The 24112-nt window shown below is 28.6% G+C and overlaps 1 protein-coding gene across 2 annotated transcripts; it reads left to right on the top strand.

Annotated features, from left to right (window-relative positions):
- Positions 1–5921, top strand: LOC105141254 (dihydrolipoyllysine-residue succinyltransferase component of 2-oxoglutarate dehydrogenase complex 2, mitochondrial-like). 2 transcript variants are annotated; one of them, XM_011048431.1, is made up of 15 exons: positions 1–125; positions 229–313; positions 421–486; positions 579–642; positions 770–797; positions 1335–1405; positions 2050–2124; positions 2234–2289; positions 2389–2433; positions 2542–2814; positions 2903–2997; positions 3294–3384; positions 3489–3599; positions 4595–4789; positions 5405–5921. In XM_011048431.1, exons 2-15 carry the CDS (start codon positions 254–256, stop codon positions 5594–5596), a joined length of 1422 nt encoding a protein of 473 aa, XP_011046733.1. In that variant the 5' UTR covers positions 1–125; positions 229–253; the 3' UTR covers positions 5597–5921. The 2 variants fall into 2 exon arrangements, with proteins under 2 accessions (XP_011046733.1, XP_011046732.1); XM_011048430.1 differs by having other exon boundaries at positions 210–313.
- The last annotated feature ends 18191 nt before the right edge of the window (positions 5922–24112 follow it).

The following is a 24112-nucleotide window of genomic DNA, read 5'->3' as shown; positions in this document are numbered from 1 at the left end:
GCTTTAAATGAACTTTGCAGCCTTGTCCTTCATTACTCAGAAGCCAAACCCTACAAACAACACTCTTCTCTCTCGTCTCGCGCTCGCTGGCTCACTCACCCCCCCGCAGACGTTTTTCTAATCAGGTCAAAATCTGTCATAACATGAAAATAATTTTGAAAAAGAATATTGTCTTTTTTTTTTTGTTTAACAGTTTTTATCTTTATTAGTTTATCTGAAAAATAGCAGATAGAGATCGAAAGAATCCAACAAGATGTTTGGGGTTATAAGAAGAAGAGTCGCTAATGGAGGCTTGTCTTCGTCGTCTTCTTCGGTTAGAAAATTCATGATTTTGTTTTTTAACTATATTTATTCATCGTTTTATTTGCTAATTTATATTATTGATATGAAATTTCTTTGTTTGATATGCCTCTTCATCAGATTTTGAGGCAGTCATTACAAACTATTCGACCTGCGCCTTCGTCTGCCTCTGGAGTCTCCGACGAGGTGTTGATGACTTTCCATTTGTTTATATTATATTATGGTAGAAAATTGCTCTGTGTGTGTAATTTCAATAATGCTATCTTGTGTGTCAACAGATTTTAACTCCGGCCAGAGGACTTGAACATGTTCGGAAATTCAGTTGCCTTGTTTCTCCCCGAGGTATTATTTCATGCTAGGTGTGGCGTTTTGTTACCTTTTTAAGCATAATAATAATATCAACAATAATAGTTTGTCAATAATCATGTTTTTTTTTTCTTTTCTTTTTTGGTTTTTTTGTTATTTACAGGCAAGGCAATTAGTTCAAGGCCCGTGAGGTTAGTTATGTTCTATTTCTGTGCTTTGAAGAAACTATATCAGGACTAGCGTTTCTAGGATCAGAATTTAGGATCAGAAAAGCAGTAACTGGATGCCGCCTGTGAAACCATGCTCAGCTTATCGTTTGATTGTGGACCATTTAAGTGAACAAATAGAAATGTTCTCGTTTGACTGCCTTTGTCGTTTCCTTGTCTAAACCTTTTACCAATCTTACTTTACCTTTTATAAATCAAGGTTTACATACACCCTTGGTGAGACTCTCGCACTTAAATGATAGTGGCCCGATGGGTTGCTCTAATTCATTTTACCTGCTTTATGTCAGTATAGAACTAGATTTCCCATCTTTTATTTCCCACTGAATTTGTAAATTGGAGAATGCTTGTCCTTTCTAACTACCCAATAAAGATGTAGATTAGGTTGGTGAAAAATGATGATGAATTTTTATGCTAATTAGAGTTGTTTGTTGTTTATTGTGTAGCTGCATTGCAGTGCTCTCTCTCTCCTGCTTATTTTTTTTTATTTTTTTTGTTACGCAGAGAAGTTGTTTCCAACATGGAGCTCACCTCCAGCAAGAAAACTTGGAGTAGGCCATTTTCTTCAGACACTGGTGTGTTATTGACTGGACTCTATGGATTCCCTTCATTTGTGCATTACACATTGCTCTGTAATTTCTCTATGTGTGTGCAGTGGTGCACAAGTTATTGGTGAAGGATGCATTGCATGCTTCTAGTCCTCACTGGACTATTTAATCCTTATGGCTTTATAATTGTTAATTTCAATCACTTATCTAGGATATTAGCATCCTAGCTCTTATGTGAGTCTTTCCCGAATAGCTTTGAAGTTGCTTCTAACAAAGAATGCAGTTGAAAGCTCTTGCTGTGGAGTTTTATCATGGGAAAACGTAATGGAAAATTTTGAATCAAAGTACTCTGTCATAGTTGCCAGAAATGTGGTATGCATTTACATTAAATTGCGGCATAGAGGGGTTAGGCTTAGGTGGTACGACAGTTCAGATTGTAATAGCCTTTGGAGCACCAATTTGGCTTGTCACTAAGTGTTGAATCTTTCTACAATGGTTGGGTACTTTGTTGAGTTGACCCTTGTGAGATCTTGGATGTGATGAAATGGATGGGTTGCTTCAATTTAGTTTATTTCTTTGAAGAGGACCCTGCAACTATTTTTATTGCAGCTATATCGTATATTAAAGCTTTGCTATATCTTGCTTTATGATAATTCCGTGTTCTGATGTAGGGGATTTGGTTGATGCTGTTGTTCCTTTTATGGGTGAATCCATCACTGATGGCACTCTAGCAAAATTTTTAAAGAGTATGTTTTACCAGTAATAATTTCTCATTTCTGTTGTTTGCCAACGTCCTTTTGTCCTTTATATAATTGCAAGTTCCTGATTTTGTTGAATCTGATATACTGAGAGCAGATCCTGGTGATAGTGTAGAAGTTGATGAGCCAATTGCTCAAATTGAGACGGATAAGGTGTTGCCCTCAACATGCTTTTCCTTCCCTGCTTTCTGATACCTGTAATAGAAAATTTGTTGTGCGTTTCTAATACTTGTAATGTCAACTTATGTTCAGGTGACAATTGATGTTGCTAGTCCAGAAGCAGGTGTGATAAAAGAGGTAATACATGTATTGTTTTTTAAATGATAGTTTTATGTTCCTGGGGGAAGAGGTTTGATGAACGAGGTTGCAAATTTTAATTGAACTGTTGTGCATGATTTTTGGCAGTACACAGCCAAGGAAGGGGATACTGTTGAACCAGGTACCAAGATTGCTGTCATTTCAAAGTCTGGTGAAGGTGTAGCTCATGTTGCTCCATCTGAGAATATATCAAAGAAAGCTGCACCTAAGCAATCTGCTTCTCAAACAAAGGATGAAGAAAAGCAAAAGCCTAAGGTTGTAGCTAGTCCTGTCCCAGAAAAGCCTAAAACTCCGGCAACATCACCTCCTAAACGCTCTGCTACAGAACCCCAGCTTCCTCCTAAGGAACGGGAAAGAAGAGTAAGTTTGTTGTCTTTTGTCATTATATATTAGTGAATGTTCCTTGACATTTGTTCTATTAGTGTCTCAAGTTCTTCTTTGATTACAGGTTCCTATGACAAGACTTCGGAAAAGGGTTGCAACCCGATTGAAGGACTCTCAGAACACATTTGCTATGTTGACAACATTCAATGAAGTTGATATGTGAGTTCAATTTGATTCTGACGTTTCATTGCTTATATCACTATTGCTATACTATAACTCTTTGATAATAGTGGTTAGGTCATATCCTATTGGTTTGGTTTTTTGCCAACACAGATGCTTGAACTTATTTCTTTGAGTTTTCGTTCCCTTATAATGCTTCTAACCCAAAGAAAACAGAAAAAGGCACTTTGAAATGGGTGGATTAGTTCCTGAATTTTACCCCACAAAATAACATTACCTTGGATTGTTTTTCCTGCATGCTTGTTTTCCGATCATTGATTCTCTGCTTATTGTAGGACTAATTTGATGAAGCTTCGCTCTGATTACAAGGATGCTTTTGTTGAAAAACATGGAGTGAAATTGGGCCTTATGTCAGGATTTATAAAGGTAAACAATGTGTTATCTATAATTATACAAATAATTTCTGAAATATACTTTTGATCCAACATACGTGGTTTCATTTTCCTTGTCTTCTCTGTGAAATACCTCAGGCTGCTGTCAGCGGTCTCCAGAATCAGCCTATTATAAATGCAGTTATTGATGGGGATGATATCATATACAGAGATTATGTAGACATTAGTATAGCTGTTGGTACTCCAAAGGTTTGTCTTCATCTCTTTAATCTGTTGACTTCTTATTTGTGAACACAAACATGCAACATTTGGTACTTATGGTTTGGTGAAGATCCAGCAGTTATGCACTGGACTTGCTTTCTATATATCTTCATTTTGTGGTGTTTGTAATTAGTGTAATGGGTTCGGGCATCTCTCTTGCTCCTTACATTTTCAAAAGCATCTTTATTTGTATATTTCCTTAGCCTAACTACATTGTGGGATACTATTATAGTTTGATTCTGGTTGCTAAACATGTTTTTATCCAAAGAATTGGAGCAGTTATGCACATTTATGAGTTCATCAAAATAATTTTTCAATTACAATTTATTAGGTTGCTAGGGCCTAATATCATTTAACCAAATTTCCCTTGAAGCTGGTCTCATCGAAAGCAACTATTTCCTTGCTATTGGCTATTCAGTGTAAGGATTGTTTTTATTAGTGAAGAAATGACATGTTTGTCTTCTGTTTGTGATATGTTGGGGGTGGGAAGATTTGAACCTGGGTGCTCCCAACCCCCACAGCCTTAGCCATAAGTCCTTTAACCGGACCAATGCCTCATTGACATATATATTTCACTTGTGGCGTACTACCTCCCATTTCCACAGTAAATACTGCACCCAAGATGTTGAGCACCATGAGACATCGAATTCCCTCAATTACTAGATTGCCACAAGGACACCATCCTCTCCTCTGGAGGTGCCAGTTTAAATGAATCTTCTTCTGCCATGTTTATCTCTGACAACCTGTACACTTGAAATATCTTTGACAAATATTGTGATTGTATTAAAGTATTTGCTCTCCTTGTGATTTCTATGAACAAATAAATAGGAGAAAAATGCTGCAATTACTTAATTCCTTGCTGGGTTTCACTTTCCTCTGTTATTTTGTTGAAGTTTCAATTATTCATAGAGGTTCACAAACAATAAACTTGTGTGTTATTTTCCCTTTTGATGTCCTTACTGTAATTATCATGTTTCTTCCAGGGCCTTGTTGTTCCAGTTATCCGTAATGCTAGTAAGATGAACTTTGCTGAGATAGAGAAGGAAATCAACACCCTTGCAAAGAAGGCAAATGATGGGACAATTTCAATTGATGAGATGGCTGGAGGTTCATTTACAATATCAAATGGAGGTGTTTATGGAAGCCTTTTGAGTACACCCATTATCAACCCCCCTCAGGTTTGGCATTCTACTGTAATAATAATTTAAATGAATACAATTCTCTTTTCTGATTGAAACACAGAGCGCTAATTTACTACGTGGCTGAACTTGAGATCTCATCTGTTTAAATTAATGTGTGTATGCTTCTCCTATGGACATTGTAGTTCTCCAACTTGATCGTCTAGGCCATGTTTAACAGAATGGACTGGCTAGTAGAACCGGAAAACTGGTGAAACAGCTTCTAAGCTGGTCTGGTTCTTAGTTGGATCATTTAAGCAAAGAAACTCAGAAAGGCATTCTTAGATTGGGTTTTAGAGAATCAATCATGTTTTCCCTGGTTAGATGCAGGCTCTGACCGGTTCTCATAGCATATGAAATTTTAAAAAGATGGAACTCTTTGCTAATCCAATCTGGCAAAGATTTTAGTATCAGACTAGGAAAACATTGCTGCCTGCCTGAACCAGTGACTCAGTGATTGGGCTCCTGGCCACTACCTGGTCAGGTCCTGATTAGTCTTGGTATGGACAGCAACACATTTTCTTGGATAAGTGACTGCTGTGCACTCAATTAGTATTTGTATTTGTCAGATTTTGTTACAAGTAAAGATCTTCACAACCGATATTTTTTTGGCAGTCGGCTATATTGGGAATGCACTCGATAGTGAGTCGTCCAATGGTTGTTGGAGGTAATGTTGTTCCAAGGCCAATGATGTACATTGCACTAACATACGACCATAGGCTAATTGATGGAAGAGAGGCGGTTTTCTTTTTGCGTCGTATCAAAGATGTTGTGGAGGATCCACGCAGGCTGCTCTTGGATGTCTGAACATGGATTCAATTTGATGAGTTTTCAGCCATGCTGGCAATAGAACATGCTATATATTTGACAAGAATAAATACTCTTGAGATGAAGGTTTTGTTGGGGTTTGTTGTTATTTTGACCCTACGAGCTTTTTGTTTGCGGCATGCCATGTTTTAATCTAAAATGAGGAACTGGCTACATGTTACTTATTTTATATTTCAAAATGTTCAGCAAAACTGCTCTTTTATTTTTATACATGTAAGAGACTCCAGATTCGGGAAAATAGCACGTATAGTGCCCCATATATCATGAAATTTATATGTATTTTTGAATTTCTTTGGTCTTTAGATATTCTGGACTTGGATTCGTTGATTTTATTGCACTTGATTTATAATCCGGCCTTTCTGATACTTAAAGCTGGCCATTTTTTTATAGCCATTTCCATCTCCAAGTTGGTTCACATCACTATAAGAGCTCCTGATGACACGTTATTTGGTTGAAACTGGTGTTCCGTCTTCAGCTACTGGTCTCAGGTCGATTGGAGGTTGATAATCAACATTTTTATTTTTTGGATTTTTTTAATCAAAATGATATTTTGATTTGTGATCATGTACTATGATTTCAAAAAGAGACACTGAATGGCTATCCACTGAGAATTTTGATTGCGTAAATGAAAATGACAATCCACAAACAATGCCTTTGAATCTACCCGAGGCACTGTAAAGGGTTCGCCGCACTCATGCCAGGTGGCATGCTCCTTCGAAGAATGAGGTCATCGAATTTCTTGCTATTATGTAACTCGGTGAAAATGAACGACTATTATATATTGAGGATTAAAACCTGTTATACGGATTACGTCCAATATGGTCTTATATTTTTTGAAAATTGTCATGAGTTCAGGGCTTGATATCAAAAGATCAATGGATTTTATCAATAAATTCATCTTTGGAGTTCTTTTTCAAAAAAGTAAAAAAAGATTAGTAATCTCTTTTGTACTTCCTGGAACTAATTACTTAAATCAACTAGTTATTTGAAGGATATAATTGTGAACATCCCACCCTAGAATCATATCATGATATATGGCCACAAACCTTATTAAAAGGGTTTTTTTTAATGTTTTTTGATAGTTTTTTAATAAGAAAAAATAACATAGATGTCAGATACTTCACTTGATATGGATTATGGTACAAGATGAATTTTAATAATCATAGCATAATCTCTATGAAAATTATCAATTAATCATTATAACTGTTGTCGAAAAATAGAGCAATGCAAACTCCATGGTTGAGAAAAAATAAAACATTAACAACAAGATTATTATTGAAATTTTCTACCAAGTACAGGTATAAAATCCTAATAATATTAGTGGTTTTGATCTCAACAAAAACTAGAGAAAAGATATTAAAATTTTCCTTTAAAATCCCTAGTTGAAAGTCTTAAGTTTTTAAAAATAAAAAAATAAAAATGACTAATTATATACTCTTAGCATATGTACTATGTAGGAGATATAAGTTCAAAAATTTACCTAAATGTTTAGTTAAGAATGGATCACTTATTAGAATATAAAAAAAATATAAGTTCAAAAATTTACCTAAATGTTTAGGACTAAAAAAAGCCTTGTTAACTATAAATGATGTTCATGATGGGTTATGCAAATTGACCAATATAAAATTAAGATGAAATAATTAATAATAAACCATGATTTTTATTGGTCAGGTATAACTAAGGATTATATTAGTTATATAAAAGTGTGTTAAGAATGGATCACTTGTTAGAATATAAAAAAAATTTGATAGATCATAATATAAACATATTTGTTTAAAGAATAAATGACTTAGGATGGCATCCTTCCAATTTTTCATAAGAACCCAAAATATGACAAGTAATCCCCTAACTATGAGGGTTCATATATTAATAATAAAGCACTCAAAGGAGGTGCATATCATATATAATATATATAAATGCTCAAAATTATACTCTCATATTCATGAATCCTAATTCATTGTCTTTAAATTATATTCTAGGACAATTATATTTAATGATTCATTTTCAATCATTGTAACTTATTTCGCACAGTATTCATGTGCTCAATATTTTTTTTAATAATCAAAACTGAAATTAAATATTAATCATACACTCCTCAATTTTTACAAACAATATTGATTCATTTTGATATACTTAACTTGTGTCTTGAGTCATACTTTAGCCCCCTTTTATTGCGGCCAATTTATTTTTAAATCATAGTCCTCCTATAAAGACATCTTTATATATAGTCCAACCTTGAAGTCATGAAACCTATAAAACCCTACCATAAAGGCATAACAATTATATAATCCTGCCCCTAAATATATAATATTTAAATATTCATGCTTTGAAGGCAGAACATTTACATAATCCTATCTCAAATATATAATAATTACATAATTTTTTAGTGAAGACATACAATTTATAATATCTTGTCCTGAAAGCATAATACTTACAAAATCCCTTTTTCTTTTTTTAATTAATAGCCCCTTGCTCATGCTATCGACTTAATTCTTTTTAAATTAATAGCTTCCTCTCATGCAAATGACTTTATTCTTTTTAAATCAATAACCTCCTATTCATGCAACTAATTAATTATTTTTACAAGTCATTAGCCACGGTATGCGACTAACTTATTCCTTTTATATTATGTGTATCAAACTTTGTTTACTCATTATTTTCTTGTTCAAGTATTGTACCTTGTTCACTCAGTGTATTCATGTATGTGTATGTGCATTTTATATTGAATTCACACTCGTATACTTCCAACGATTACTCACTCATTTTCTTTCTTGATTTCTTGTTTTCTTTCTTTCTTTGTTTTTATATTTGCTCTCTTTCGTTGATATCTCATTCATATTTGATTATTTAGCAGTTATATATATTCTTTGATTATTTTTTATATTTTTAGTATTATTTTTTATATTAGTATTTAATTTTTAATTTTTAAAAGAGAATTTATTTTATATTATTTTCCTTATGGTTTTTTTTATTAGTTATTATGTTTTTATTATTATTATGTTTGGTTTGGTGCCTATAAATAACCATACTATCTAAGCATTTAAATTTTTTTAATATTCATTACAAAATAAACTGATCTTTCTTAAAAAATAATAAGATAAGTGGCATGTGACTTGTTATGAGCCGAACTAATTTGTTTTGTAATGGAAAAAAAAATGACATTAATGCACTACTAGTATGTTTTAAAAATAAAAAACAAATCCACCACTTGAGTTATAGACCCTACTGGATCCAATAACATGGTTTCATTTAATTATATGATAGAAAAAACAATAATAATAAATGGATCAAATTTTAAAAAAAGTGATAATGATAACCAAATGAAAAAAAGCGATGAACAATCCCTTAAAAACTTGGATAAGGCTGTCAAAACTCGCGGTTGAATCATGTGAACAAGATAATCTAATAGAAGTCATAACAAGAAAAATGACAAAGATTATTTTTTAAAAGAACCCGATTTTGAAGGGTAAAACAAAAAACTATAAAAAAATGATAAAAAAATACCCAGGTTACTCGACCAAGCATATTGTTCAGGTTATAAGATCTGGATAATTTAATTGAAACAAAATTGAAGAAAATTACAAAATTTATTTTTAAAAATAAACAATGATGAAGGATGAAGTTAAAAAAATAAGTGAAAAAAATCAATATCAACTTGTATTAAATTTCAAACTTGTGACGCGAGTTACTAAAATATAAACTCCTCAACTGGAAAAACCGCAAACCCTAGCTTGCAACAAATAAAATGCTGAAGAATGAAATTGAAAAAAAACTCAATTATATAAAAGGATCCAACATAAAAAAATAGCAATTAGGAGAGTGATGATCTAATTTTAAATAAAAGTAAATGAGATGCAACCTAGAATTTTTAATTGAAGGGGAAAGTTAAAAATAAAAATTAAATTCATAAAAGAATAAAAAAGAGTCAAAATAAAAAAATTGAAGATCATATTTGAAAATAATTAACAAATCATAATTATGAATTCAATGATGAAATTGAAAATATATTTAACTTTGATAAAAGAGTCAACACAAAAATTAAAATCAAATAAATAAGGATTAAATTTGAAATATAAATAAATGAGAGGATAACTCTGAATTTTTCAATGGCCAACGTGAATTTCGAGGGATGAAGAGAAAGAAAAATGAGAAACCATCAATGACATGCCAACACCTAAACCAATGAATACATCGCTCCATATGAAATGAGATATCGTGACACTTATAATGTCATTGCAGAAGTTGGCGCTTCATCGCTGGACAATTCCTCACATGTCTTTGGAGAAACACAAAGATGCTTTATATATTAACACTTGTGTTTCAGGTGCCGATTAATATTTTTAATAATATTTTATATTTATTAATATATCAAATTGCCTATAAGACAATTCCTCACATGTCTTTGGAGAAGCACAAAGATGCTTTATATATTAACACTTGTGTTTCAGGTGCCGATTAATATTTTTAATAATATTTTATATTTATTAATATATCAAATTGCCTATAAGACAATTTCTCACATGTCTTTGGAGAAGCACAAAGATGCTTTATATATTAACACTTGTGTTTTAGGTGCCGATTAATATTTTTAATATTATTTTATATTTATTAATATATCAAATTGCCTATAAGACAAGTTAATTAAACTAAAAAACCATTTGAAACAAAAAACCTGAAGGCTAGTTTAATGATTTTTAGTTTTAGTGTCAATTAAGTCATTTTATTATGCGAAAAATAATAGAAAGATTAAGAAGTTTATGGGTGCTATTTTTTTTTTTTAACTTCTAAGGGTAATTTAATTATTTAATTGTGATAAGAAATATGAGAAGACCTTTTTAACCACAATTAATTTTATAACGATAAATGAACCATTATAAAAAAACTATTCTATCCCAGGAACAGGTTTATTGAGTTTTTTAAAAGTGAAAAATGATTATTTGATCGCTGCAATCCATAATAAAATGTGGTTTTTTCCACAGTAAATGATTGAGTCTTTTTAATTATTTTTAATTCTATGGTTTGATGGTTCTATATTACATTGTTAATTACATTACACATCTGTATTTATTAGGTTGCTTCACACATCTGTATTTATTAGGTTGCTTCACGCAAGTTAAGTTGTGTCTCAATATATTTTAAATTTTTATTATTTTTTTTTCTATAAGTCTGAATAATTGAGATGCGTTTTTTCTTTCTTTGTTAATTTTATAATTATTTAAAAAAATTATAATATAATTGTCAGACTCAATTCAAAATCTGACCAAGATTTCAAACAATAAATTTCTATCTAAATGAATGAGTTGACTCAATGGATTAACTGTATTAATAAATTCGATATAATATAAATATATTTATTATATGATCGCATCATAAGCACTTGGGTATCAAGTAGGGGTGAGCAAAAAAATCAAAAAACTGATTAAACCGAGAAAACTGGAAAAAAAATAATCGAAAAAACCGAACCGAAAAAAAAACCGATTAAACCAATTAAAATTTTGAAAAAACCAGCCGGTCAAACTGAACCGAACCGAATCGAAACCGGAAAAAAAACCCGAGCCAAAACCGAGAAAACTGAGCCAAAACCGAGCCAAACCGGAAAAACCGAGAAAACCGAGCCAAAACCGAGTCAAACCGGAAAAACCGAGCCAAACCGATTTGGTTATGATGCGATCATATAATAGATCGCATCATAAGCACTTGGGTATCAAGTAGGGGTGAGCATCTGTATTTATTAGGTTGCTTCACGCAAGTTAAGTTGTGTCTCTATATATTTTAAATTTTTATTATTTTTTTTCTATAAGTCTGAATAATTGAGATGCGTTTTTTCTTTCTTTGTTAATTTTATAATTATTTAAAAAAATTATAATATAATTGTCAGACTCAATTCAAAATCTGACCAAGATTTCAAACAATAAATTTCTATCTAAATGAATGAGTTGACTCAATGGATTAACTGTATTAATAAATTCGATATAATATAAATATATTTATTATATGATCGCATCATAAGCACTTGGGTATCAAGTTGCAACGTACCTTGTGGCAGGAGTCCTAAGTGCGTATTCAAATCCCACGCCTTGCAAGCTGAACGAGCAAAAGTTTAAAATTTATTTTGAACAGAAATAAATCAAAATAATCTAAACACGAAAAAAAAATTTGAAACAAAAAAATAAAATTTTATATTTAAAAAAAAATCTTTTAAAACAAAAAAATAAATAGGCTTGTAGTGCCTCTGCATTAAATGTGAAAAAAAAAGGAGGAGAAAGATTAGTAAATCAAGATCTTAATCAATCTAAATTCAAATAATGGCCAATCAATATCATTCAATTTTCACATCAATTTACTATTGTATTATTTACAACTCACATCATTAATATACATGAACGCCAATTTTGTATTATGATATAAATTATTTTTAAAGTATTTTTTATTTTAAAAAATATTTTTTATTTTTAATATTAATATGAAAAAATAAAAAATTAATTTTTTTTAAAATACTCTTGAAACGTCAAAACAAAAAGATTTTTTTTTTGGAATTAGTGGATTACGATCGTAATCAATCAAATTTCAAATCTTGAACAACCAATATCATCCAGTTTTCACATCAATTCACTAGAAATTGCCGGATTTGTGAGCTAAGTTATATATATATATTGGATAGAAAATAGGTGGTAGTTGGATGCATGATTTGACCATGGATGGGGGAGGTTGACTAGGTTTTGTTAGTTTTTATGTACATTTAGCTTGCAAAATAAGCAAGATTTTATCGAGGTGGGAAAGCTGTAAAGGTTGTTGAATAATAAACCTTGAGAGGAGGGAGGGGCTTTGCACAAACTTGCTTCGAATGGTCTTCAGCCATTTTATATTAATTTCAAGCCATGGGAATTGGCAGATCAAACGCCATTATTTCTTGTGGAGAGAGCAACGTTCTGACAAGTTCATATTTTCTTACTTTTATCTTACAGCTTATCGATCTGTTTTTCACAATTAATTTAAGATGAATGACTCATTCTACCTTTACATAATCAAATTGTCTTTTTAGCATATGTTAAGTTCATCTTTTGATACGATTTTCAGTCTAAATCTTTGGAATTAGTTGCATGACTTGCACATGAATATGATTTATTCTCAAAATGTCCTTCCAAGCCAAACAAATATAAGACTCTCATAAGCAAATCAAGTCACTAATTTCAGTGGTTTAGATTTAAAATATACTAGAATGATAAATTTTATATATATATATAAGAGAAAATTGAAGAATCTCTCTTTATATAGAACATATTGAGACATTAATTTAAAATATATTAAATTGAGTTGCGTTTATATGTTTGGAAGAGTAATAATTTATATTTTTGTAAGTTTTTTAAAAGTACGTTTTATTTAGAAAAATATCAAATTAATATTTCTTTATAGGATTTTTAATGTAATGATATCAAAAATAAAAAATATTAAAACATTGTTTTAATATATTTTTAAGTAAAAAATATATTTTAAAAACACTCTGTCCATAATATTAAATATACACGGTAGGATTTTTTTTATTTTTAATAGTAATACATTTCGATAGAAGATAGACCACCTTACTATATCAAACAACCCTAAGTCATTAGAGATGAGTTGAAAGAGGTGAAAAAAATTAAGAGTCTAATAAATAATATTTATTTATTATTTTTTTAAAATTATTTTTGAGATTATTATATCAAAATAATTTAAATATATATATATATATATTTTAAGTCATTAGAGATGAGTTGAAAGAGGTGAAAAAATTAAGAGTCTAATAAATAATATTTATTTATTATTTTTTTAAAATTATTTTTGAGATTATTATATCAAAATAATATATATATATATATATATATATTTAAATTTTTTTAAAAAAAAACATGATTTAAACTTATTCTAATACAATGTTACTAACCCACTTTTAAATAAAAAAAATTTAAAATTTTAAAAAATACAATTTAAATTGTATTACACGTTACTAACCAACTAGATTTTAAAGACAAGAAAAGCAGAGGGAGAAGAGGGGATGTAAACGTCCTGAAGGAAACAACAGCATCCCCAGAATTTAACAAGGAATCATAAACTTATATAAAAGGATGTGACCTCTCTCTCTTTCTCTGACAGGAAATCTATCTAATAGAGATCATGATAATCAATTTATACTAGTTATTCCGGTCACTATCTTTTTCTTTTTTTTCGAATAAATTTCTATAATTAAATCATACAACATTTCTTATATAAATCATGCGCTCATACACATGAAAAGAAGATTTCCTGATGTGAAAAAAGAGTTACTAAGTAATCATTATACATTAAATTAATTAATCCTGAATAGTAGTATAACCATGATAAAAGAAAAAAAGAAGAAGAAAATACAAATGGCTTGTGGAATAAATTAAGATGTATATAAATTAACCAGAATATTCACATTAATAATAATAATAAAATAAAAAGACTAGGTGCCCATTATTTGTTCATTAATGTATGAAAAACGTATCAACATACTCTTTTGAACTTAACTAAAATAAATGGAAGAAAAGTGTCGATTGATATCAAGTGTAATGATATAATATACATGCATGCATTTTATTTGTACATGTCTATAATAAAATCATTTGCACATATAACTAGAAGGATTATAGTAGAATGACAATATGATATTGTTTTTGAAAAATTCATAAAATCTTCAAATTAGATTTGACTTTCCATGAATACATCTTAGATGAAGTATATAGATTTGACTGTTTCATATTTTCATGGAAATTTTTTTTTATAAAAAGTAAAAGCTTGGGAGAGTATGTATTTCAATGTTATGCTTGATTTTATGGTTTTGTTTGTTAAATTAAAATATTTATATATTTTTATCACATAAAGTTATCTTGTAAAGCATGAAGTTACAAACATTGTGTAGAGTTATAATAAAAAAATAATTATTTATGCTACACAGGTAAAGTAGTGTAAGCACTATATTAAAAGGTCATAAGTCATGACTATTGGTAGGAAAGGTTCGCACATAGACTCATGTTTTTATTTATATATTATTTAAATATTAGCTTCTTAACTTGTCTTTGAAGCTCTTTTATCTCTTTAAAATTATTTTTATAAGCTGGTCAAACGCGAATCATAATTTAAAATACAAGATTAATTTGACATTTTATTTTTTTTTAACTATGGCAATCTACTACGAACTTCTTCAAGAAATATATTTTTAAATTTCTATAATAAAGAATAAAAAATGCTAGAAATAGAATGATCAAGTTAGTTAACATTAAATAGGCCTTTTTGTACAAAAATAAAAACATAAGCTAGTTAGTATAAAAATTACTCTTGATCTCACTTTTTTTTTGGTATAAAAACTCACTTGTTTTTTTGTTTTTCCCGTAACACTCTCATTTCTATTCTTTTTTTTCTTCACTCCTTTTTTTCCTCTCCATTCTTGGTGAACTTTTTAATTCTTTCTCTCTCAGCTGAATCTAACTTTTTTTTTTCTTTTAAGGCTCATTGTCAACTTTGTATATTTACTCCCCTCGATCTTACTTTCTCCTTTCAATTTTAATTTGTCATCTTTTATAAATAGATATCTATTTTATACCTATTATGTATAACTATTTTATCAAATTGACATAACCTCCCCAATAACAAATGACTTGTATGCATAGAAACAACATCATACAAAACTTCATCACTATATCTTCCAAAAAATAAAATCAAAACCTATTTATTCACCTTCACTTTGCCAAATTCATTCAACCACTAAAATATATAAGATCTAAGATTTTTTATAGTATTCAAATTCAACTTCTTGATAAATTAGTGTTAGCTACATTAACATAACTCATATCATCTATAATCATATTATATACTTTATTATTGATGTAACATCTTATATAGAAAATATTCTTTCTTTGTTGCATCAAATCATCCTCCTTGACTTGAACATTTAATGATTGTCTAATTGTAAATGATTCACCCTCAATTGGATACTTTATATCAACATCACTATAATCCTTAAGTGACGACATCTCTTTATAAATGCTGTCACTTTTAGTTTAAAACTCTCCATGATCACGTAATGTAACACCTTCTACTTTTTAATAGAATTTTCACATTTTCATTCATTCATGTCATGAAAAATGAGAATTTTCACCATTAAAATAGTTACAAGCTAACCATTTAATAATTTTCATCCATAAGTACAATGATATACTATTTAAATATTACAATACTTTTAAAATTACATATAAATAAATTATTCACATAACATTAATTAGACAATATCAAGATCTATCTATTTTTGATGGCTAGTTAGCTCCATATCACATTATGAATAATCAAAGCCTTCAATAGAAGAAACATAGAAGACACCTTATATTATGAAAATCTTAATAAATATTTATACTATCTTGGTTACTAACATTTGGTAATTATACAAGAAGAACCATTATCCTTTAATATCCTTTAACCTTTCTGTTTAACCTTTCTGTAAGTACATCAAATTTATGCAAGTTTTCAATTTAATATTTGTTCTATATATCATTATACATATTAAACTATCATAGTCACATCATAATAATTTTTTTTCATAACACATTTTTTTCATTACATAATTTGTCTCATTAAACATATTTAATTTATACAATTGTTTCATCTCACAAATATATTTAATTAATACTTTTTTTAAAATCACAAATATATTTAATTAATACTTTTTTTTTAAAATCATATCTGATTCACATCATTATTTCATTTACAATACATTTAATTTACGTCACCTTTCATTTCACAACCACATTTAATCTGCACAATTATTTTATTTTACACACAATTAATTCATATCACTTCCATAAGGTCATCACAATACTCTTAGTTCAAAGTCAAAATTAATTTATATCTTATTTTTTCTTATTATTTATGCACATTCATAGGTTGTTTGTCTAATTTTCATCCTTAATTACTTATTATGTTATTTTATATCTCCTCTATATATTTTTATATTTGAATATTTTTTTTTATTTATGGAACTTTTATATATTTCTCATACTCAAATATTCATTTGACCCATTTATAGCACATCTATATATTTTTCATACAAAACTATTCATTTGTCTCATTTATGGTCCATCTATATATTTTTCATACAAAATTATTCACTTGACCCATTTATTGATTTAATATGAATATTGCTTCAACTTTGAATCCCTAATACCATTTACCATTTCATAAAACTTTTATACTATTATATGTTTTATATTACCATTTGTCATTTAAATAAAGGTTTACATCTTCTTTAGCTCATTGACATTTTCTATCAATTTAATCTCTATGTTTACTACTCATTGCTTAATATTAGTTGTACACTCATCAATTTGGTTTCGATAACCATAATTTATATTTCACCTTGTATAAAAAACTTCATTGTTGTGTCCATTTAATTCCCACCTATTAAATTCTCATATATTTAATTTTATATGCCCTGCAATATAACACCCTATAATTTCATATGCAGTTAAGTTAATAATTTCACATGACAATTTTGGTGCTTTTCTCATCCATGTTTGTTAGAGTAAGTCACCGTTAATATGATTGACTTTACACAAATCATTCATATTAATCTTCATTCAAACTATTAACTAATCTTTCATTTGTGTATCTATAATGTCTGCCCAAACAGCTAACTAGGATACCACAACAATCACCTTCGTCTCTATTCACATGGTTGACTAAGTAACATATCCATAACATTAGTCACCTTCCACATGATCGACTAAGTATCAAATTTATAACCTTAGTCATTATCTACTTGGTCGACTAAATATCAAGTAATTTATCAATCTCAGACGTTATCACTGCTTTATTTGCTTTTTATTATGTTCAAATTCCATTATTATGGTCATTATAATTTATATATTAACCAGTATCATTATAATCAATCATAATTATATTCGGGTAACCACCGTTAGGGTCATTCAAGGTTATGCATTGATTATCACCATTGTGGCTAAATGCATTTATCTATTGGTTACCATTATTATAGTCATTCATGATTATATATTGATTATTGTCATTACACTCAAACACATTTATCTACCGATTACTACCATTGCTATCATTCATAATTTTATACTACTGATTCTATTATTGCGGTTGTTCACACACACGCACAACCATCGCCATGGTTAAATATAAATTACATATATCTTTATATCTTTTGTTATCAATATAATCTCTTGTAATAACAATTTTACTCAACACAAATAATTTCATTGCAAGTTAACAATTTACAAAAGTATTTTAAATAATTAAAAGCCAAAAGTAAAAACTTTACATTAAACTCTTATTGTACAAGTTCTTAAGAAGTTAGGTCTCATCTCGAACACTTCTCTTGCATCTCCATCTTATCATTAATTTCAAATTCAACCTTAGAAACTTTCATACATCCCATAATTCCAAATTAACATCCACAAAACATAAGTATTAGTTATTAAGCAATCCAGAGGTTAATATTCAAGCCATTAAATTAAATCTTCATGTAGAACTTTTACACTACCAATTTCAAACCCTACCAATCACACTTGATATATTTTTTTTTCTCAATTTGCATACTTAATTAAACTCAACCTTATTTATTCATAATAACACATAAACCATTAAAATTATACAATTTACCCTATTTATCACAACATCAACAATTCACGCTTTAATACTTTCCCTTCCATATGAACAACTCACAATGCATTTAGGATTTTATATTTCTATATTTTTCAAAACATGTCCACAAACATACAATTCTAATTTTCATCCTACTTACAATAATTCATTTTCACACATAATCAATTAGTACAAAAAAAATACATTACTAAGTCCAATTTTCAAATTCTCCATCTCTATAAATATTGTGGCCATGCAAAGAAAAATTCAAAACAACCATTTAAACTCTTTCAATCAATTCCAAACATCTTTAACATCATTTGAAAATACCAATTTCATATTTTTTTCTTCAATTTCTTAACTTCTATTCTTACTCAAATAACCGAAACCCGTTGCTAAAATAACATGTTCTATATAAATTCTAATTAAACTTATACATAATTCAATCATATTATAAAGCATACAAGTATCAATATAATTTTTCTGCATTGATTACTATATATTTAATTATATTTCTATTACCATTTAAATCAATTCCAATATAATGATGTCACCTAGACATTAAACTTATATAATTTCCACTACATGCTACATTTAACATTTAATTTCTTATATTTTTACCCATTTATATTTTTCTTTGTATCAAAATTCCATATCCTTTGCTATTTCCTAAACTTCCCTATTTACAAAGGAATACAACTATATTTACTAGATCTTTTTTTTCTTTCCCAATTCAAGCATTGATAGTCCGATTTAAACCCTTAATGACTCATACTTAGTCCTATCAAATAAATTCAATTCATATGCAAATTCTTTCCAAATAAATTACTAACTTAGTCCTATCAAATAAATTCAATTCATTCCAAATAAATTACTCAAGTTTTCTATTTTACACCTAATTTTATATAATCCATTTATTAAACTTCTTAAGCCATAAGCTTGAAATTACTTAAATCAACTAAATGCTTAAATCCATTCGAAAGCTCCTCAACTTACAAACCAATAATTTAGTCAATTTAATCAATATTTACAATTTATCATAACTACCTAGTCTTAAGAACATTCATATTCAATAATAAACACAACATATACAAACCCAAATAGCCAATTTCTATTTCACTTTCCACCTACACATGACTGATTACTTGTTAGCCAAATCTTTATGTTATTTCTTTCAATTAATTTCATTTCTTCTATCTCATTCCTTACCACACAACTTAACCATAATTTTATTTAGTCCTTAATATATTCGCACATCCAAGTTTCTTAAACTTATTTTTACCCTTTTTAAACATTAGCATAACATGCCAAACAATTTTAAAATCAAGAATTGTTACTTCAATCACTATTCTATAACTTTCATATTAACTAATAACATTCATTTCCATAAGGAAACACAAAATTTTAATCTACCACTTTCCCCTTACATACATACCACAAGAACTTCACATACTCGGCTAATAATCTCTCAAAAATAAAATTTTCTCATGTCAACAGTTCACATAACATACATTATTACAAAATCTAAATCAGTTTTATTTTAGCCAATTTTCTCAAAATTCATCCTATATGGTCATCCCTAATGTATAATTCTTCTTCTAGCTTATTTTCAAAATTATTTCTATACTTTCAGTTTAGTTATTTTCCCCTCTTATTCTACTTTTATAAATTAAAAAAAACATCAAATTCCCAAACTATTTTTATAAACCCTAGAATTAAGAAATTGAGGGTTTTTTTATACATCTATAATGAACCCATTAAAATAAGAAATATGGTGGGAAACATCTTACTCAACAAATTTAAACACAATAAAGTGTTTCTTAAAAAAATTCTCCTCTTTATCTTCTTTCTTCTTCAAAACTTTCATGTTTCTCTATTTAATGTCATGTATATTTTTCTTTCTTTACCCCTCTTTAAGTTTGTTTTCTCTACCAAAAATCACTTTTAATCTCCCCGCAACTCAAAAATATATTAGATTAACCATGGATTTAGGAATAAAAATGAGAAGAACTTGTATTCTATGGCTTATGTCAGCCTCATATAGAGGGAGAAAAAAGTTTTCTTTATTTGTAGTTTTGCCATTACTAATTATTCGGTCGTTATTTTTGGTATTTTACTTGTCCATCAATTCTTTTATGTACAATTTTATTTACTTAAATAATCAAGATTTACAAACTAATTCACTAGAGACTTTCATCCTTATTTATAATAAAATTTTCTTCAAATTTCCTCTATTTTTGGTTAAAAATTATATGATTGTATACAGAGCTTATACCGGTAGTTAGTGTAATTTATGTGTAAAATTATACACTAGTTTATTCATAATTCATAAAACATTATTTTACTAGATTGGAAAGTTTACACATGATTTATCGTTTGACTGATATTTTGCATGCTAATTTATTAATTTATATCATTAGGGATGTTATCTCCTAATCATCATTTTTTTTCATAATTTAGTATTTTTTGGTTGGGGATCACTCTATTTAACACTGATTCATAAATTTTGACCGATAGTTTACAAATAAGATCATAGCTTTCTTGTTTGGATACTAAAAATTTATGTGACCTATTTCTAAACATAAAATACATCTAATATCATGATTACAAGGTGTTTGATAATCAAATTTAGCTCTAACATTAATGAAGATTTTTTTTGCCTTATTTTTGCCTTTAAGTGGTTTGGTTTTGACTTATATATTGACTTGGTTTGAGCAGTCCTTTCCTTCCTCCAATTTAGTTTTTATGTCAAAAAAGAACTTGAATTTTAAACTTGTTATGAACTACCCTCTTTTTTAAATTATTGTTCCATTTTTGTAGCCATACACATCATATCTTCTAACTCTAGTTGGTGTTGTAACTCCACAATATTCATTATGTCACGGTTCAAACTATTCAAAAACATAGCCATAATAGCTTCTTTATTCTTTATTATATTCTTCTAAATCATAACTACCTCCATCTCTTTATGGTAGTCCTCTATATTTTTAGAATCTTATATTAAGCTTTGCAATTTACGATAAAACTCCCAATAATAATGACCAAGAAAAATCTCTTTCTTGTGATTGCCTTTATCTCATTCAATCTCCCTCCTTGAATAAAGTATGGTCATAATCATTGACATCTTAATCCTCGTTATCATCAACAAACTCATCTACAAGAGTGGTAGATCATCTTTTTAGACTTTTATTATTATAAACCCTCTAGGATGGCTTCTTTTGCAGACCAGTAATCATGACCTCTTGTCTATCTATTCAATCTTTTATCTTACCAAACATTACATTCATCCTCTCAAAATATTGTTGCATGGTTTGTCAAAGAAAAAAAGAGTTCTCTTTCTTCTTTTTAGGAGATAACATGCCTTTGAAAGATATCGACAATTCTAATTTTTTTAGTAAATAAACTCGTGTTTCACTCAAAATTTATCTTTTCATGATAATAGTCTAACATTTTTATCTTTTACCTCTCTTGCTCACCTCTTTATTTATTTAAGGAACTAAATAAAAAAAATTAAATTCTTTATGAAACAAAACAAAAACAACTAAAAATCTTAGTTTGCAATGTCCAACCAACAAATTTCAAGAAATAAAACAAGCAAGATAATAAAAATAAAAGCAAATACAAAGTTCAAGAATGACTTAATAAAATCCAAAAACTACTATAAGCTCAAATAACTTGAAATCAATATAAAACAAACGAATACCCACTGATGAGACAAACTGATATGAGTTGTAATTTTTTAAGGACCTGAAATCAATATTTCTATAATTTCAATTTGCAATAGAAACCATATTTTTTATTTCTTTATTTTATTTTTTTAATTGGTTTTAGTAGTAGTTATAATTTAAAAGAAACGTTTTCTTTTTTAATAATTACTACAACCCAAGAATTTATAAACAAGAGCAAAGAAATAAATTCTTAAAATCAAATAAGAACAAAGACATGAAAAATTTAAATATCAAATGATAAAACTTAATTTTAGAGCTAAGATATGATATCAACTGGTGTTAACCTAAATGGTAAGAATTTTAGAACCTATAATCAATGATTGAACACAACTCATGAAAGCTAATATCAAGTAAAAAAACCTGACCTAGTGATTATTTGAATAAAAAAACAATAGTTATTGGATGAAAACCCCAACTCGTTGATTATATAGAATGAAAAACTAGAATTATAAGGATAAGTGCCAAAAGGAAGTAATCTTTGATAAATTTTAAGGAGTTCAAAGAAAAACTAAGGGTATGAAAAACTTGCACATAAAATATTATTTTTGAAATCAAAATACTCGAAACCTAAATACAAGCTAAATAACTCTATTTATACTATGTAAAATGTCCTAAAAATATATAAAAATAACAAGATTGAAAAAAATAATCCTAAATTAACTAGGAAAATATTGCAACTCATGAACATTTACTTTTAGGTTTTATTATAAAGCCTTTCCGATATTTGATCGCTATAAAATCTTAACTTCATAGGAAATAAGACTTTTAGAATCTTCTAGAAATATTTTATCTTGATCAAGTGGTTGGATTAAAAATTATGTTTATTAACACAAAACTACATGTTATAAAAATAAGCCTAATTCGCTTGCCTCAAGCCCAAAAACCATCTCCTTTTTTTGGTTGACTTATTAGAAGATTTTGCCTTTCCTTTATGATTAGTTAACTTTTCGTGAGGAACATCCAATTGCCACCTAATTATCACTAAGCAAAAGACAATTGCTGAATAATAAGAACAAGAAAAAAATTAAATATATAAGGTAAATAGATCAAAAGGATCTGATCATGAGACCCAAACCTTGTTTGTTTTTTAGATAGCTTTTATGTTTTGTTGAACCACAAGCATTAAGTGTTTAGTTATAAAATCAAGCTATGTTTTTATATGTAGGACGTGCCAATAAACTGAGTTTTAACCTCAATTATTAGGAAACATCTTTTACTATCTTTTTTTGTTAGGGTTCAATCAATGTTATGTCCTTTAATATTTTTAATCATTTGTTACCTTTTAACTTACTAAAATGACCTTCTTTTCTTCTTCCATCTCATTGTGAGAGAAACCAAAAATTGATAAATATCTTTTTAGGTCTTTTCATTACCAATTTTATTTTAACCAAATATTTTGGACATATTTTTTTGCTTAATAACAACCATAATTTTAACCAAACACATATTTTTATCAAATCAACCATACTAAAAGTGATTTTTCTAAGCTTTTTTTTTTTTTCCAAATCATAACCATAAAAATTACCACAATACTAAACACGCTCTTAGTCTAGGCTAGGCTTTCACCTCAAGATGGAGGCATGATGACTAGGTTATATCCTGGCCTACCCATGTTTTTAAAGCCCAAAAGTTGTCTTAAACACAAGTTGAGTCAGCATATTACATATATTTTTTTAGCATTAGTCAGGTTAAGCTTCATAGAATTTTATAAGTCAATATCAACCGTAAAATTGGATAAACAAGTAAGATTCATTTGAACAACCCATGATAATCTCTAATCATGAGTTCCTACTGTATTTAGAGATGACATTTCCAAGTGCTATCTCAAAATGAAATTTCTTTAGTATCATACCATTTCTCTAATTAAACATTAAAGTGTAGACTTGAAGCTTATACTATGAAGTCAAATTAGTTTTCATGTGCAATTTCTAGAGTTTATGGTTCAGTTTTTAGGATTTAAAAAAGATCATGAATTAGGAGAAACATATCAAGACTAAAAAGAGTGTTGAATACGGGTGTGATTTGTCTTTTTTTATTGCAAATAATAAAATAAATTATATCCAAGGACCTCACCTAATAACTTAAGCTATTGGATTGAGTTGATTTTTTGATA

The sequence above is a fragment of the Populus euphratica genome, unplaced genomic scaffold, assembly GCF_000495115.2.
Source record: "Populus euphratica unplaced genomic scaffold, PopEup_1.0 scaffold118.1, whole genome shotgun sequence".
NCBI classification, from domain to species: domain Eukaryota; kingdom Viridiplantae; phylum Streptophyta; class Magnoliopsida; order Malpighiales; family Salicaceae; genus Populus; species Populus euphratica.
The sequence above is the reverse complement of the archived record's forward strand: the minus strand, read 5'-3'. Positions and strand labels throughout refer to the sequence as shown.

Bases quoted from the DNA above. Each gene is read 5' to 3' on its own strand.
- LOC105141254 (XM_011048431.1), top strand. From the start codon at position 254: ATGTTTGGGGTTATAAGAAGAAGAGTCGCTAATGGAGGCTTGTCTTCG. The intron at 314-420 runs GTTAGAAAATTC...CCTCTTCATCAG, and splicing joins TGTCTTCGTCGTCTTCTTCG to ATTTTGAGGCAGTCATTACA. The intron at 3,600-4,594 runs GTTTGTCTTCAT...TGTTTCTTCCAG, and splicing joins TAGCTGTTGGTACTCCAAAG to GGCCTTGTTGTTCCAGTTAT.